Source organism: Meles meles, chromosome 8 (genome assembly GCF_922984935.1).
Source record: "Meles meles chromosome 8, mMelMel3.1 paternal haplotype, whole genome shotgun sequence".
Taxonomy (NCBI): Eukaryota; Metazoa; Chordata; class Mammalia; order Carnivora; family Mustelidae; genus Meles; species Meles meles.
The window spans coordinates 60404001-60422441 of NC_060073.1; the positions used below are offsets into that span (position 1 = coordinate 60404001).

The 18441-nt window shown below is 36.7% G+C and overlaps 1 protein-coding gene across 2 annotated transcripts in view; it reads right to left on the minus strand.

Moving 5' to 3' along the window:
* The window catches only part of FCHSD2 (FCH and double SH3 domains 2), a 284199-nt gene that overhangs the window by 16861 nt on the left and 248897 nt on the right, over nucleotides 1–18441 (minus strand). For both annotated transcript variants that reach the window (XM_046015694.1, XM_046015695.1), the window contains one exon: nucleotides 8167–8328. In XM_046015694.1, the coding sequence (XP_045871650.1) occupies nucleotides 8167–8328 (162 nt within the window). The remainder of the gene's footprint in view (nucleotides 1–8166; nucleotides 8329–18441) is intronic.

Consider the following 18441-nt stretch of genomic DNA (forward strand, 5'->3'; position numbering starts at 1 on the left):
AACCCTGGACCTCATATGCATTGAAGGACAGGGATCCCTGGGGGATGCGAAATAATTTCCTCAACTTAGGGAACAACTATTTAAATCCAAATGAATTGGAATAAAGGTTAAAAATCAGAGCAGGAATCAATACAACAGAAAACAGAAAAACAACAGTGAAAGAAAAAATTAATGAAGTTAAAAGCTGTTTCTTTATGGAGATCCATCAAATGGATAAACCTCTAGCAGAATGATCAGGAAAAAAGTAGAGACACAAATACCAAGAATGAGAAGTGATGCCTCACTACAGATTCTCTAGATAACCAAATATTAAAGGAATATTATAAACATTTTGTTTCAATAAAGTTGGCCAACTTAGAATGGACAGATTCCTAGAAAGACACAAATGATCAAAGTCCACTCAAGAATAAGCTGAATAACCCTATATCTACTAAAGAAATTGAGTTTTTTGTTAAAAAAAAAAAAACAAAAAAACTTCCACAAAGAAAACTAGGCTCAGATAACTACTCTGATGAATTATAGCAAACATTTAAGGAAGAAAAAAAATACTACACAATTTTACATTAAGCATCCAGAAAATAGAAGGGGAAAGGAATACTTTTCAAATCATTGTAAGACAAACAATACAAGATAAAGAAAAGAAAATTATAGACTAGTATCTGCCATGAATAGAAATAAAAAATGCTTATGGAAATTTTAACAAATTAATTCCTCTAAATACATAAAGGGTAATATATCATGATTCAAGTGGAGTTTATTAGTAATCCAAAGTTGGTTTAATAGCTGAAAAATTATCAATGCAATCTGTCATATAAACAAACTGAAAAGAAAAATCATTCGACAAGATCCAACATTCATTGCTATCAGCAAACTGAATAGGACTAGAGGAAACTCCTCAACATGGTAAAGGGCATCTACAAAAACCCTACTGTTAACATCATACTTAATGATGAAAGACTGAATGCTTTCTCCCTAAGTGCAGAAACAAGGCAAGGACATCTGTTAGCTCTCACCACTTTGATTCAGCATTGTACTGGAGATTCTAGTTGTTACAGTAGGGGAAAAAAGGAAGCAGTAAAAATGTCTTAATATGCAGGCAATATGATTACATAGAAAATCTACACAAAAGCTATGATAACTAATAGATGAATTCAGTAGAGTTGCAGGATACAAGATCAATATGCAAAAATCAATCATATCTCCATGTGTTAGCAATGATCAATTGGAAATCAAAATAAAAAACCATTTACGATAGCACCAAAAGCTATAAAATAGTTACGTCTGAAAAAGAGATGTGTAAGACCTATATACTGAAAGCTACAAAATACTGCTGAGCAAAATTAAAGACCTAAGTAAATATAGAGGTATTATGTTAATGGATAAATAATGAAGATTCAACATTGTTAAAATATCAACTGTCTTCAAACTAACCCATAGATTCATCACAATCCTATTTAAAAAAATCCTGGTAGGTAGAAAACTGATTTTAAATTCATAGGAAATGCAAAGGACCCTGATTATCCAAAACAACTTCGAGAAAGAAGAAAGTGAGAGGTTAACCAAACTGGATTTAAAAATGAAAAATAAAAAATGAACTATTGGGATTTCATCAAGATCAAAAGCTTTTGCACAGCAAAGGAAACAGTTAACAAAACCAAAAGACAACTGACAGAACGGGAGAAGATATTTGCAAACGACATATCAGATAAAGGGCTGGTATCCAAAATCTATAAGGAACTTAGCAAACTCAACATCCAAAGAACAAACAATCCAATCAAGAAATGGGCAGAGGACATGAACAGACATTTCTGCAAAGAAGACATCCAGATGGCCAACAGACACATGAAAAAGTGCTCCACGTCACTCGGCATCAGGGAAATACAAATCAAAACCACAATGAGATATCACCTCACACCAGTCAGAATGGCTAAAATTAACAAGGCAGGAAATGACAGATGCTGGCGAGGATGCGGAGAAAGGGGAACCCTCCTCCACTGTTGGTGGGAATGCAAGCTGGTGCAACCACTCTGGAAAACAGCATGGAGGTTCCTCAAAATGTGGAAAATAGAACTACCCTATGACCCAGCAATTGCACTACTGGGTATTTACCCTAAAGATACAAACGTAGTGATCCAAAGGGGCACATGCACCCAAATGTTTATAGCAGCAATGTCTACAATAGCCAAACTATGGAAAGAACCTAGATGTCCATCAACAGATGAATGGATAAAGAAGATGTGGTATATATACACAATGGACTACTATGCAGCCATCAAAAGAAATGAATCTTGCCATTTGCGACGACGTGGATGGAACTAGAGGGTATCATGCTTAGTGAAATAAGTCAATCGGAGAAAGACAACTATCATATGATCTCCCTGATATGAGGACGTGGAGATGCAACATGGGGGGTTAGGGGGATAGGAGAAGAATAAATGAAACAAGATGGGATTGGGAGGGAGACAAACCATAAGTGACTCTTAATCTCACAGAACAAACTGAGGGTTGCTGGGGGGGGCGTTGGGAGAGGGGGGTTATGGACATTGGGGAGGGTATGTGCTATGGTGAGTGCTGTGAAGTGTGTAAACCTGGCGATTCACAGACCTGTACCCCTGGGGATAAAAATACATTATATGTTTATAAAAAAATAAGAAATAAATAAAATTTTAAAAAAAGTGAAAAATAAAAAAATTTATAAAATTTTATTTAAAATATTTATATTTTTAAATTTATAAAATTTTTATAATTTTTTATATTTTATAAATTTATTTTATAAATTTATATTTTTATTTATAAATTTAAATTTATAAAATTTATAATTTATAAATTTATATTTATAAATTTAAATTTATAAAATTTTAAAATTTTTAAAATTATAAAAATATTTATAAAAAAATAAAAAAGGATTTATACTACCTAACTTAAAGGCTAATTATGAAGTTATATTAATCAAAAGATCAAAAGAGTATAGTATTGGCATCAAGCTATATAAATAGATCAATGGAACAGAGGAAAAAGTCCGAAAATAAACCCATACGTACATGGTTGATTTTTGACAAAGATGTGAAGGTAATTCAGCGGAGAAAGCACAGTCTTTTCAACAACAATGAAAAGGAACTTGTGCTCATTCCTCTTACTATATACAAAGATAATGGATCATAGATTTAAATGTATAACCTGAAACTATAAAAATTCTAGAAGAAAATATAGGAGAAAACCTTTATGACCTAGGGTTCTCTCAATCTGTGGCTACAAACGCAGCAGACATTATACTCAGTTTGGTAACTCCCAGCACCTAGCAAAGGTTCTCATGGCAGTGCAGGTTCAATATATGCTTGTTGAATTGCATCAAATCGATCCTACTGAAAATATGAAATGTCAGTTTCACTTGCAGTGTAGGCTATTTGGGTTATAGAGTTTAATTCAATAAAAAGACCAGTGCCCATTTGGAAAAACTGTAAGCACAGAAGCGCCTGAAGATTTTTGCAGGTGTATTCTATTATTTTCTACAGTCTACATTTATTTTATTACAAAAATTCATTGTTTCCTTTCTTTGGGATTAGTGCAAGCCCAAAACAGATTTTCATATGTGAAAAACAAAGCCCATTATATTACAAGGACTATTAGGCACTAATGAGGCAGATGGAAACTAAACCACTATCCTGATGGTAAAAAATATTTAATTTCCTTGTCTTTCAAACACATTATTCAGCATGGTCTTCCCAATAATGGAAGCCAGAACTTATTTCTCTGTAACTCTGAAAAATGCTCACACTCTTTGGGAGGCTGCATAACAGAGCGGATGTCAGGATGTCTGTGTATAATAATAGTTGGGGGAAATGGCTGGAGACAAGGAAGTTGTGTAAACACTATCAGATACAGTTTGAGAACCTAGGGAAAATAATCGAAAGAACAGAAACCAATCTTAAACAAAGAACTATAAATCTCTAACCTAATTATTTTTTACTTTTAAGTAATCTCTATATCCAATGTGAGGCTTGAACTTACAACCCCGAGATCAAGAGTCGCACACTCCACTGACTGAGTCAGCCAGGTACCACTGACCTATTAATTCTACTTCTAAGAATCTATATTACAGAAAAAAATCCCCTGTATGGAAAAAAGAAATATATACACAAATATTTTTAGAGTATTATTTATTTAGAATATCTTGAAGAAATCTAAATATTGAACCTATAAGAGAATAGTTAAGTGAATTATGGTATGCTTTCTTGATCAAATACTATGCAGACATTAAAAGAAAGATTATGGAGATCATCCAGCAAATAGGAATGCTAGATGGAAAAATACACAAAATAACTTTATTATGAAATATGTTTAAGAAAAAAAAAAGGATGGTAGGGGTGTCTGGGTGGCTCAGTTGGTTAAGTACTCCTTCGCCTCAGGTCATGATCTCGGGGTCCTGGGATCAGCCCTTTTCGAGCTCCCTGCTCAGTGGAGAGCCTGCTTTTCCTGCTCCCTCAGCTCCCTGCCACCAGCCTGGTTGCTCTCTCTCTCAAATAAGTGAAAAATAAAATCTTAAAAAAAAGAAGAAGAGTAGAAAGAGGATGGAATTACATCAAGTTGTTAACAGTAGCGTTAGTAAGAATGGAGTTTTTTGTCATCTTACTCTGTACTGAACTTTCTAACTTTTCTGTAACCTAGTTATAAAACTGTTTCTATTCTAAAGTTCATATAATTTCAAAATTAGGTTGTAAACTGGGTATGGTCTTTTAGTAAGAAAAGAAAGGAAAATAAGAGTAGGAACGAATGATGGACAGAAAGGCTGACTGGGCTACTACTGGTAGCAATCTAACCACAGGCTGTTATGTATGAGCTCTAGTTAACCATCAGTTAAATAACTCTATTAGCAGACTGCTCTCCTTTTAAAAAACGTTGCCATATACTGTGGTTCTTTTTCTCTTTTTCTTCTGAGTCCTGTATTCTGTACTAGAGCAAAATACAGAAGGCAAAGAGTTAATACCCAAGGAAGTTTAGTTTCTTCCTTATTCTATAAGGTAAATAGACTGTATGTTTTAAAAACATTTATCTTCTAATAAAGCCCTTTACACTATTAATGTCTAACACTGGAATTAACCACATTTTCCAGATGGAAGAGAACTCTAAACTTGATGACTAATGCTTTTGTTGGCATCTATAATGGAAGAAATAATTTGGTCCCCAGATGTGTATTTCTGCCTCACGCTCCTAGCCAGCTAGCTGCCAGTGTGAAGAGATACAAATCCCTCTAAACTATTTCAGTGTTGTTATTTAAAAGCAGGTTAAATAAATATTGGGACTTCATTTAGCAAATCTGTGCCTACGTCTGATCTCTCCATTTATACAGTAGCCTCTCCTCCTTATCCATGGGGAATAGGTTCTGAGACCCCCTATGGATGTTTGAAACGAGAGATAGTACCAAACTCTATAGACTATGTTTTTTACACCACATACCTATGCTACAGTTTAATTTATAAATCAGGCCTAGTAAGAGATAAATTAACAACGAATAATAAATTATAACAATTACAACAATATACCGTAATAAATGTTATGTGAATGTGGGCCTCTCTCTCTCAGAATGTCATATTGTACTATATTCACCCTTCTTGTGATGATGTGTGATGATAAAATGCCTGCGTGATGAGACGAAGCGAGGTGAATGACATAGGCATTGTAATGGAGCGTGAAGCCACTACTGACCTTCTGACAAAGTCAGAAGGAGGATCATCTACTTCCAGATAGTTGCTTCCATGGTTGACCACAGTAACTGAAACCAGGAGAAGTGACACCATCAATGAGAAGGGCACTAATGTATTATTAATAGAATTTCCACAAAATATAACCTACAGCTGAAAACAGAATGACACAGGCTCTGTACTGACTAGAGGGAAGAAAAGAGGGGGAAGGGATTGCAAAATGCTCCCTTCACAGAGGATATGATGTTCCTACATGAGCTGATATCTTTGGACAGTTCTCAACACTTATACTATCAGAATGTACTACTCATTGACAGACTGTACTAGGCATATCTCTTTCATTTCCTTCCTTCACACTCAGAAGCCCTTCTTTATCTCCTGTTGAAATTCTTCAAGGACTATCTCAACTCACATTTCCTTCATGGGGCAAACATCTTTCCTATTTTTCTATCTGGTACTGAGCTTTTTTGATAGCATTTCACAAAATCATAAAATTTTGGAATTGGAGGGGATCTTCAAATCATTTAACGTAATTTTCTCTCTGAAACCCAGAGAGAAGTGGCTTTTTTCCAAGGTGTTGATGAGTTAGGAGCAAGCAATTTCAAATTTGGCACAGAGTAGTCCAGTCATACACTGCTGTGTATCACTAAGATCTATAAAGGTCTATTCGCTCTACCAGCTATGCTCTTTGAGAAGAGAGACCAAGTTTAGTTCCTTTCCAACATACCCAGGAAGTAGGCAAGAACTGAGGGGATAAATGCCTGCTCAGCTGAGTTAGTTAGAAAAGGTACTAGTCCAAGGGAAATCACGTGTTTGATTGGTTTCCAACAGTGCCACTGAAGATGCTGTAAGAAAGTTTGTGTCTGGAATTTGCTGTCATCTTAAGTTCTGTAAAACAAAATAACCTGAAGCAGATGGGAATTGTGTTAAGAAGGGATATTCCACGATGTGGAGCAACTCTGTCGTATTGAAAACAGGGCAAGTTCTTCTAACACCAAAGTCAAGTGGGTGATGTGTGCCTACTTTCCTTAGCTGGATTACCATTAATAGTAAAACAAAAATAAGCTTTCAATAGACTGCTTTTCCTTAAAATGCACACCCATACACAATCTTCTTTAAATGTGCAAGTGTATTCCCATTAGAAAATCAGAATGTTATGTAAAAAAATTGACAAAAATTTCAGGAATGTTCTTAAACTTTAGCCAATTTCTCTAGCAAGGATCCCTTTTATCTGAAGGGCATAAGCACTGAAGAAGCACTATGGATATAGTCAGAAGTTGAGAGAGTAAAGTTTTAGCTTTTAGTTTGCCACTACTCCATCTATTCGCCCATCTGACCTTTTATTTCTTCCTTCAGCAGATATTTACTGAGTACCTACTATGTGCCAGGCACTTCGCTGTGCAGAGCAGTGAATCAGGCAGACATGGAAATTACATTCCGGGGAGGCAGACAGACAAAGAAGACAAATAAAGAAGGCAAGGACAGACTGTAATAAATGCCATAAGAAAATAAACAGGATGAGAGAGAGAGTAATGGGTGAGGAGGCAGCAGCAGGAACTACTTTGGATGACCAGCTAGAAATCATATATCCACTTCTGTAGTAACATGGAAATCACGGAACTTTTCTGGCACTCAGATCTCCAACATGAAAAACTGAGGTTGAACTGGATGACATCAGAGTAGAAACAGCCCTGGACTTGAAGCAGGAAAAAACCAGCTTGAGCTGTGGCCTTGTTTGTCACACCATCCCTGCCCTGTGTCTCTGATGATGATACAGTGAGCAGAGCGTGAAAGCCCTTGCAAATCAAACAGATTAAATAAGACACAGACCAGGGGCGCCTGGGTAGCTCTGTGGGTTAAGCCGCTGCCTTCGGCTTGGGTCGTGATCTCAGGGTCCTGGGATTGAGTCCCGCATCGGGCTCTCTGCTCAGCAGGGAGCCTGCTTCCCTCTCTCTCTCTCTGCCTGCCTCTCTATCTACTTGTGATCTCTGTCAAATAAACAAATAAAATCTTAAAAAAAAAAAAAAAGACACAGACCAGAAGTGTTCCCTTCCCTCTTTGAGACTGTTTATGACTCTCTGCATCTTAGTTTTCATTTGTACTAGAGAAGACCTCTGAGCACTTCAGAAACTCTAGATTAAAATTTTTACTCTGCTACTTCTGGACAAGAAGCATCTCTCTTCAAGAATGGGATAAGGAGTTTGGTAAAGTGGTATGGATAAACCAACAAGTGATAATATGTTCTTCACTGCACAGTAAAAAAAAAAAAAAAAAAAAGCATGACTTTTTTCCTCTTGCTGTACCAAGTTTAACTCAGTTAGTGATAGGGTAAGGCAAAGACACCAAACTGCTAGCAAGACCATTATTTTTTCTTTTAAATTTTGGCTATTTTCAGGTTTGGTTACACAGTCAGAGAATGGCATTCTTCAAATGTCACAGCCATCACAGCCAAGAAGAGAAACCCTACCGAGTGTAAAGTGCCATTGTTTGTCACTGCAGGAAGGCGAGCCCATCGTTCATTTTCCAGTTCTTCCATTACTTGATTCATTGCACTCTTCAGCCACGTGTCCACAGAAACACCGATCTGCTTTAGCAGGTCCAGCCGGGCTTCAGCTTTCAACTTAATTATCTAAGAAAACCAAGAAAATGGTCAGAAATCAAGGCATTTTTTCCCCCTCAAATCAATGTGTGTGTGTGTGTTTTAAAGTTATTTCTGATTTACTAATTAGAAGAACATTGATATTTACTAGCAATGCTACCTTGGGATAAATGTTAATTTTTCACTTGGAGAGAAGGGAGGAAACCCGGAACAGAAATGAGGGTAAATAGCACACTTTCATTTTGACAAGATACATCAACAGAATTTATGTACAGAAAGATACACCATAAAGTCTGCATTCTTTTCCTTTTAATAAGGCTATGCCTCAGACATCCTAAAATCTAGCATGTTCCACAGCCTTCTAACCCATCTCCGAGACTCACAAGTTTTCAAACGATCTCATTATGTCACTCCTCTGGTTAAACACTTCAGTGACTCCTGACTGAACTACTGGGTAAAGATCTGAATTAAATTACGGTGTAGCTGTCAGAAACAGTAAGAGACAGAAAACAAAAAGTTCCTAGTCTCCAAATTCAAGGAACTGAAAGACTGCTTGTTCTCTGACTCGTGTTCCAAGCCATAAGCAAGTAACCACAGAACTAGTTTGAACCTGTCTGGATCCAACAGCCAGCGGAGCCTGGAAGCCAGGCAGGGACAGCCTCACACCAGCCACCACCAGTAGTCAGGTTCCCACTCCTGCTTCCCACAGCCCACCCATCTCTAGATAGCACAGCCACAAGTGAACCAATCCGTAAGTTTTGAAAATCTGCCAATCCCTGAAATCTACACTTCTCAAAACCCTAGATATTAGTTCTGTTTCTTCAGAGAGACTGTATTTTTAAGTATCATTCTCTTTTGCTGAGCACGTAGTAAATTCAGCTTCATTGTTCTGCATAATAGAGACATGGTCTCTTCCTTCAACATTTGAAGATTCCAGTGAGAAGATCTGGATTGTTTGATAAATTTCAACCTTCACTTCATGGTCTTTCTATGGGACTTTTGGACAAACCAGTATGCTCACTGAGCCCCGCTGGTATGCAATTCTGACCACTCTCTGGATTCACAGCTGCGGAAGCTGGTATCAAATTGATCTGAGCTCTACAGGCACCTGGTTGGCTCCCTTGGTAGAGTATGCGACTCTTAATCTCAGGGTTGTGAGTTCAAGCCCATGTTGGATGTGGAGTATAGAAAAAAAAAAATGACCTAAGCTCCAACTTGTTTCACTTGAGCTCTCATTGCTGAATTTATTTTGTATTCCTAAGATTTTTAAGCATACAGATTTTTAAAAACTGAGATAAAATTGGGGCTCCTGGGTGGTTTAGTCAGTTAAGCATCTGACTTTGGATTTCAGTTCTGGTCATGATCTCAGGGTTGTGAGACTGAGCTTCACATTAGGCTTTGCACTCAGTGGGGAGTCTGCTTGAAATTCCCTCCCTCTCCTTCTGCCCCTCCCCCTACTCTCTCTCTCTCTCTAAATACTTTCAAAAACGAGATAAAATTCATGTTACATAAACGGCCATCTTAATAATTTTAAAGTGTACAATTCAATGGTTTTGAATATCATACAGATCCTTATATAAAGTAATTCAAGTTTTTAGCTTGAAGGTACACAATTTGGTAAACAGCCTTGCAAAAATATATTTATTCTTCTAATAATTATTTTGGTAATAGCTTTACTGAGCTAAAGCTTAAATATACTATAAAATTCACCCATTTACAGTGTACAGTTCAGGGACACCTGGGTGGGTTAGTCAGTTAAGCGTCTGCCTTTGGCTCAGGTCATGATCTAGGGTCCTGGAATCGAGTCCCACACTGCTTCTCCCTTTGCCTGCCTCTGTGCCTGCTTGAGCTCTCTCTCTCTTGCTCTCTGACAAGTATGTAAAATCTTAAAAAATAAAATAAAGTGTACAGTTCAAGGACTAAGGGTATATTCACAGATATGTGCCACTATCACCACAATCAATTTTAAAACATTTTAATTACCTCCAAAAGAAACCCCATAATCCTTTAACCATTGCTCCCTTATCTCTTATTCCAGTTACTATTCTACTTTCTCTCTCTACAGATTTGCCTATTCTGAACACTTAATATAAATAGAACCATATAATATGTGGCCTTTTGTGTCTGGCTTCTTTCACTCAGCATCGTATTTTCATGTTGCAGCATGTATGGTGTAGCGTGTGTCAATATTTCATTCCTTTTTATGGCCAAATAACATCCTGATTCTAGCAGAATCAAATTACCAACAACTTTATCTATTTGTCAGCTGATAGACACTTGGGTTATTTCAATTTTTTTGCCTAATGTGAATAATGTTTCTTTAAACATTAGTGTACAAGTTTTTGAGTAAACATGCTTTCATTTCTCTTATATGTGCATATACTTCGGACTGAAATTGCTTGGTCATAAAATCATGAGATGTTTAACCACTTGGGAAAATGTCAGATTGTTTTCCAAAGCAGTTGCCTCATTTGACAATCCCACCAGTAGGATAAGAGGGTTAGCATTTCTCCACATCCTGAAAGATACTTGTTAATGTCTGCTTTTTCGATTATAGCCATCCTAGTAGGTGTGAAGTAGTATCTCATTGTAGTATTGATTTGTATTTCCTTGATGACTAATGATGTGAAGCATCTTTTCATGGACTTATTAGTCATCTGTCTATCTTCTCAGAGAAATGTCTGTCTATTCAGATACTTTGCTCATTTTTAAAATGGGCTGTCTTTTTAATGTTCTTTTTATTTTGTCTTTGTCTTTATTCTTTTTTTTAATTTATTTATTTTTTCAGCATAACAGTATTCATTGTTTTTGCACAACACCCAGTGCTCCATGCAAAATGTGCCCTCCCTATTACCCACCACCTGTTCCCCCAACCTCCCACCCCTGACCCTTCAAAACCCTCAGGTTCTTTGTCTTTATTCTAAGAGTTTTTCTGTATTCTAAATAAAAGTCTCTCATCAGATACATGATTTACAGATATTTTTTCCTATCCTGTGGGTTGTCTTTCACTTTTGTAATGACTTTTTATTTATTTGACAGAGAGAGAGAGCGAGAGCGTGTGCGTACAAGGAGGGGGAGCTGCTGAGAGAGAGGGAGAAGCAGGCTCCCCATTGAGCAGGGAGCTCGACGTGGGGCTCAATCCCAGGACCCCAGGATCATGACCTGAGCCAAAAGCAGATGCTTAACCGGCTGAGCCTCCCAGATGCCCCTGTCTTTCACTTTTCAAATTTTATCTTTTATTTTTATGTCTACTCGATTTAATTTTTTTTTACTTTTTAAAAAAAATTAACATATAATGTAGTCTTTGTTTCAGGGGAACAGGTCTGTGATTCTTCAGTCTTACACAATTCATAGCGCTCACCATAGAACTTACTCACCCTTCCCAAAGTCTGTCACCCAGCCACCCTTACTTTCTTGATTGTATCTTTTGAAGAAGAAAGTTTTTAATTTTTATAAAATCCAATTTATCTATTTTTTTCTTTTGTTGCTTGGGCTTTTGGTTTCATATCTAAGAAATTAATCCAAGGTCACAAAGATTTACTCCTATGGTTTCTTGTGAGGGCTTCATAGCTTCTGCTGTTATATTTAGGTGTTTGATCATTTCAAGTTTATTTTTGTATATGGTATAAGGTAGGGGCCCAACTCCATTCTTCTGCAAGTAAATATCCAGTTGTCTTTGCACCATTCTAGTATGCATTTTAAACTAATACAGGCAATAAAATATTCTAGGAAAGAAGAGTGAACCAACAAACTCCTTCTTGGAAATCATAAATCTAAGTCATTTAACTGCAGAAGCAGAGATACACAACAAAAAAGAAGAGCAAGAGCAGAGTGAGAGGGAGGGAAAGATATATCAATATATTCTGTTTTTTCAATACCAAGTAATTTCATTTTCATAAGACATATTTTTGTCAGTACTTTACCAAACAGCTGATGAGCATGGCATTTGCAAAGTTAGATTTTTAGATCATAGCTCCAGAATAATCATAGCTATCTTTCCTCCAGAGTTCCAACTGTTTATATTTTATCAACTACTTAAAAGAAGAATTTTCCAGTGTTTTCAAATGAATTTTGATGATTTCCCAGTTGATTGCATCCCAGATACTACTTGACCAAATCATTTTAGAATTTGTGAAGAGATAGAGCTTTTTAAAATGATGTTTTAAAAGCCAGTTCTTTTAAAATATATAATCTTGGTGTAATAAGAAATGAATGAAAATAAATAAATGAAGAGAATGACAGTATTTGCCACTCTAAATAACCTTTGGTGTTTTAAAAAAAATACTCCAAACAACTTTTATCACATGTACTAGGAACTATATGATTATTTCATTTAATCCACACAACAATTCTAGGGATGGATATCATAAACTCCATTTTACAGCTGAGGAAAATGATTTAACAAGGTCCTAACAATTTTGGTAAAATGTTACTGCCAATGAATCATGCCTCTTGCTATCCACGTTGTCCCCTCCCACATTGATTCTCGGCTTATTCATGTGATCTTTGATGGACCATATGCAAATTTGATTTTAGCAGAGATCTGATTAAGTGCAATTAAGCCTGATTTCTGGGAATGTGTCTCCACCATGTATGGAAGCCTAGTTTAGCATATTTGAGGATGAAAGACCATTTGGAAAAAAGGCTCAGCACTCTAGCAGACCCTCTGGATGAATGTAGCTCCTTGAGTAATCTCAGGGAAAACCTGCAAAACAAATGCACAGTCAACACCCAGAATGGTGAGAGACAGTAAGTTGTTTTTGCCATAAAGCTGGGTGTGTGTGTGTGTGTGTGTGTGTGTTTTAAGGCAGCCACAGATTACTGTGTCTAAATAATTTAATTTTCAAATATCTGGAGATTTTTCAGGTATCTATTGTTGGTTTTTAATTTAATTTTCATGGGTCCGAGAACATACTCCGAGTGACAACAATACTTTTAAACTAACTGACACTGGTTTATGGTCTAGCATATGGTCTTGCTGAACGTTCTGTGTGTACTTTCAAAGAATAAGTACTCTATCCTTATGGGGTGTTCTATACATGCCAATTAGGTAAAGTTCGTTGACAGGGTTGTTCAAGTCTTGATCCTTGCTGATTTTCTAGCCCTTTGTTCTAATTACTGAAAGGAATGTTGACATCTCTGATTACCATTGGAGATATATCTATTTCTCCTTTCAGTTCTGTCAGTTTTTTTTTTTAAATATTTTATTTATTTGACAGACAGAGATCACAAGTAGGCAGAGAGGCAGACAGAGAGGGAGAGGGAGCAGCAGGCTCCCTGCTGAGCAGAGAGCCCGATGCAGGACTCAGTTCCAGGACCCTGAAGTCATGACCTGAGTTGAAGGCAGAGGCTTTAACCCACTGAGCCACCCAGGCGCCCCAAAGTTCTGTCAGTTTTTTGCTTCAGTATTTAGTTGCTCCATTATTAGCTACAACACATTCAGAATTGTTGTGTCTTCTTGATGGAAAAGATCATGATGACCTTACTTTTAATCATTATAAATTATCCCTTTTAATATTTCTTACCCTGTAGTCTATGTTGTCTGATATTTTAGCCACATCAATATTTTTTTTTAATTTTTTTTTAAAATTTATTTGACAAAGAGAGATCACAAGTAGACAGAGAGGCAGGGAGAGAGAGAGTGAGAGGGAAGCAGGCTCCCTGCTGAGCAGAGAGCCCGATGCGGGACTCGATCCCAGACCCTGAGATCATGACCCGAGCCGAAGGCAGTGGCTTAAACCACTGAGCCACCCAGGCGCCCCATAGCCACACCAATATTTTAATGGTTAATGTTACTCCCCGTGGTAAGCAACAGCTAAAATTTTGACTCAGTTATTTTGCCTTCCAACTACTATTTCCTGTCAAGCTTCTGGGAGTCTCTGCTCCACAAATGTATCCAGATTTGGCTGAGGATTTGCAAATTATTTACATATATGCGAACTTGAGAGCTCCCCAACATTGATCCTCAAGCCAATAAGACCAAGGCTCTGTGCTTGAATTCTAGTCATGCAGCCCCTTGTCGCAAAGAGCTGCTTACTGTACATATCTCCAAGTACAGTTCCATTCTTTTAAGGGACTTTCTAATTTTTACATGGCTTGGATATCTTCCAGTTCTATTAAGTATTTTTGCCCCAGGTTAATGACTGTTATCTAAAGGAGGATTAGCCCAATATGAGCTAGTTTCTTATTACCAGAAGCAGAAATCTTGTGGAGACAGTCTACATTCAAAACAAACTGCAAAGAAATCTTAAATTTTGCTCAAGTTTACCATTAATATTTCCATTGCAATTCTGAAACTTCAGTATATTGCTACAAAATTTCGACCATAAGCAAAAAAAGACAAATATAAAATCAAAGAAATTCAATAAAATCCTCCTAATTTTAAATTTTAATTGGAAATAACAAAATGAACTCATGATTTAAAAAAAATAACAATAAATTTCTAGCTCTGAAAACAAAGAAAGGGCCAAGACATAAATGACACTCATTACAATAAACACCTTCACATCCTAGACCTGGGTGTCTCACTACAATCCTCTATTAATAGAAATCAGAGCTCCGTGGAGAATCAGACTTAATTCTAAGTCTGATCAGGGAGAATACAAGGTGAGTCTATGATAGCAAGGCTGTGTGAGAAAGCAGGAAACTGTTCAAAGACTAATGGGAATAACATCAAAAGGACACGGAAGCCTAAATGGATTCTCACTGGCTGAATTTAGACACTATGGGGCTTAAAAGAGGCCCTCTATAATGGAAAATAGATGAAATTAATAAAAATCTATAATAAATTGAGAATATATAAGGTGGGACTGACCCTATGAGGAGAAGTAAAGGATAATGATGTGAGGAAAAAATATCTACCACAGAGCTGTGAACTGAAAAATTCCCAGGGATGAAAGATATGACAGTTCTATCCAGCCAGACTGAGAAATCTTATTGGGTACTTATAGCATAACAAGAAACTACAGAAAGGAAATGCACTGGCAATAGAGCTAAATTTGCCCTACTGGAAAGGCTATTCTAAACCAACCCAAACAAAACTTAAAAATCAAACTCCAAAGGATTAAACTGATCTGGAGTTGACATGGCTGTCAGAACAAAACTCAATAGCCTTTAAAAAAGAAAGGAGAATTCAGATTTAACAACCAAACACAATTTCTACTAGGTATTTGAAAAGCAGAAAAACATGAGCCGTAACTAAAGGAAAAAAATTAATCAATAAGAAAGAGACAAAAGAATAACAGATATGATGGAAAGAGCAGACAAGGACTTAAAGTCATTATTATAAATACACTTAAGGATTTAAAGGAAAACATGAAGGTAAACAGGCATGAGCTGGGAATATAAAGAGAATATAAAGAACCAAACAGAATTTATAGAGCTGAAACTGTAATATCTGAAATAAACATTCACAGGATGGCCTTAACAGTAGATTACATACCACAGAAGAAAAGATCAGTGGCCTTGAGTATATACTAGCTCATCAAACGGAGCTTAAGACAAAAAGTAAGGCTGGATGAAAGTGTGAGGGGTGATCTTTGCATGTGATGTGTAGGACGATATCAAGTAATCTAATATTCATGTAGTTGAAGCTGAACTAACCTATAAGATAGAAAGCAGGTCAGTTGTTGCCCGGTCACAAGAGAACTTTGGGAGGAAGGCAGAAATATTTGACACCTTGATTGTGGTCGTGAATAATAAGGGAGATGCATTTGTCCAAGCTCACCAAACCCTTCACTTGAAATGGTTTCATGTTATTGTTTGTATATTATACCTTGATATAGTTGATTTTTAAAATTCCATGAAATCATAATGAGTAAAGTAAGTAAGAGTGAAAAATACCCATTTGCCACTACTGGAGATGACTAGTACTTGCTAGGTGCAAGTACAAAAAGAGGAACTTTAACAGCTGGAAGGCCTGGTAGCACCACCTAATTAGGTGACTACTACTAGCATCATTAATAGAGTTGATTAACTTGATAAAAACATCTGTGTGAAGAAAAACAGCATCATCTATAAAGTATTCTTGCCTAAAGCACTCATTCAAATCAGGCCTCGAGATTTTTATTTTATTTTTTAAAACATTTTATTTATTTATTTGAGAGAGAGACAGTGAGAGACAGTATAAACGAGAAGGTCAGAGGGAGAAGCAGACTCCCTGTGGAGCTGGGAGCCTAATGTGGGACTCGATCCTGGGGCTCCAGGATCATGACCTGAGCTGAAGGCAGTCGCCCAACCAACTGAGCCACCCAGGTGCCCCGTGGTCTCGAGATTTAAAAAAAAAATTTATTATGTTAGTTACCACACAGTACATCATCAGTTTTTGATGTAGTGTTTCATGACTCATTGTTTGCATAGAGCACCTAGTCAGGCCTCTAGCTTTAACTTCTATTTTATAGAACAGAAACAAACATACAAAGCCAATATTGCAAAATATCAATGGTTGAATTTAGCATATTGAGAAATATGTATTTACTTTCATCTTTTATATGTTGTTGAAAATTTTCACAATAAAAATGAAAGAAAGCGATTAGTCAAAAGGTCTGCTGACATATTATGTTACATGAGCACAGTGAAAACCTGCAATAACAGGCCTAGAGGGGACGTAAATCTGAATATAACATGACTGGAAATTCTGTTTTTATAGTAGGCTCATCCTTAGCATTTCCTTAATCTTGAGGTGGATGAGGCTTCACATTTTATGCAACTGAAATTTCTAGGTTTCTCCTATTGCATGCTGGCAAGGGTATTATCACTTTTTGAGTCACTGAGGTACAAGGATGACATAATTCTGAATTCCCAACAGAACCTTATAGGATGACAATTTAAGAGAAAATGTTATCTACGAAAATGTGTTTATATAGATAATAAGTGATATTTTTTGGTTTTGTTAATTCACTTTGTTAATGTACTTTGGCTTTCAAATGTACATTCAATTCAGATTTTAAAAATATAGTTAATATCTTGGGACGCCTGGGTGGCTCAGTTGGTTTAGCCACTGCCTTCAGCTCGGGTCATGGTCCGAGGGTCCTGGGATCGAATCCCACATTGGGCTCCTTGCTCAGGGGGGAGGCTGCTTCTCTCTCTGCCTCTGCCTGCAGCTCTGCCTGCTTGTGCTCTCTCTCTCTCACTCTTTCTCTCTCTGACAAATAAATAAATAAATAAAATCTAAAAAATAAATAAATAAAAATATAGTTAATATCTTTTTTAAAAAAGATTTTATTTATTTATTTGACAGACAGAGATCACAAGTAGGCAGAGAAGAAGGCAGAGAGAGAGGAGGAAGCAGGCTCCCCGCTGAGCAGAGAGCCTGACACCGGGCTCGATCCCAGGACCCTGGGATCATGACCTGAGCTGAAGAAAGAGGCTTAACCCACTGAGCTACCCAGGCGCCCCAATATAGTTAGTATCTTGAAAGAATCATATTGTCTATAGTTTCTTCAGGAGGCCTCACCCCAAACGTAGTTACTAAAAATTTCTGGGTATCTTTGACTTCTTACATTAAATTTCTCCTCTTTGTGTCTCCTCGCTGTCAAAAAAAAGAAAACTGCCCTCAACCCAAATAAAAGGAAAAACCTAAACATGCAAAAAATAATTGTGTTCTGGAACAACATAAGTCATGTACAACTTCCAAAAAGATGGTATTTAAAATTCTTGGTCTCTTGGCAAGCTACGTTTAAAAGAGGAATGCTAAGTCAGATGAAGAATGTGTGTGTCTGTGTGACAAAAGGCATTTCAAAAAATTCAAATACCTAAATACCAGGTTAAGAAGACTGTTATTAAAGCTTAACTTAAGCAGCTATTGCTTTGTTTCAACTCTTGAATTTGTCAGTGGCTGCAAACAGTACCACATCTAATACAAAGATCTTTGTGACTATCATAGAGATCATAACAATAGAACAATAGTGTGTTCATCACTGTGTGTACCGTATACTCATCAGTATCTAGCACATGGCAGGTATTCATTAAGTATTCGTTAAGCTAATCAATTAGTAAATTTGTGACACATTAACCAGCCAATAATTAATTAATCACTATATAAACCCTATTCTTTGGAAAAGCACAGACCATTTATATTTTGATTTCTTATGTTTGGAAAAAGTTTATTACTGAGTGCCATGAAGGCTTTTATTCTAACTGGCA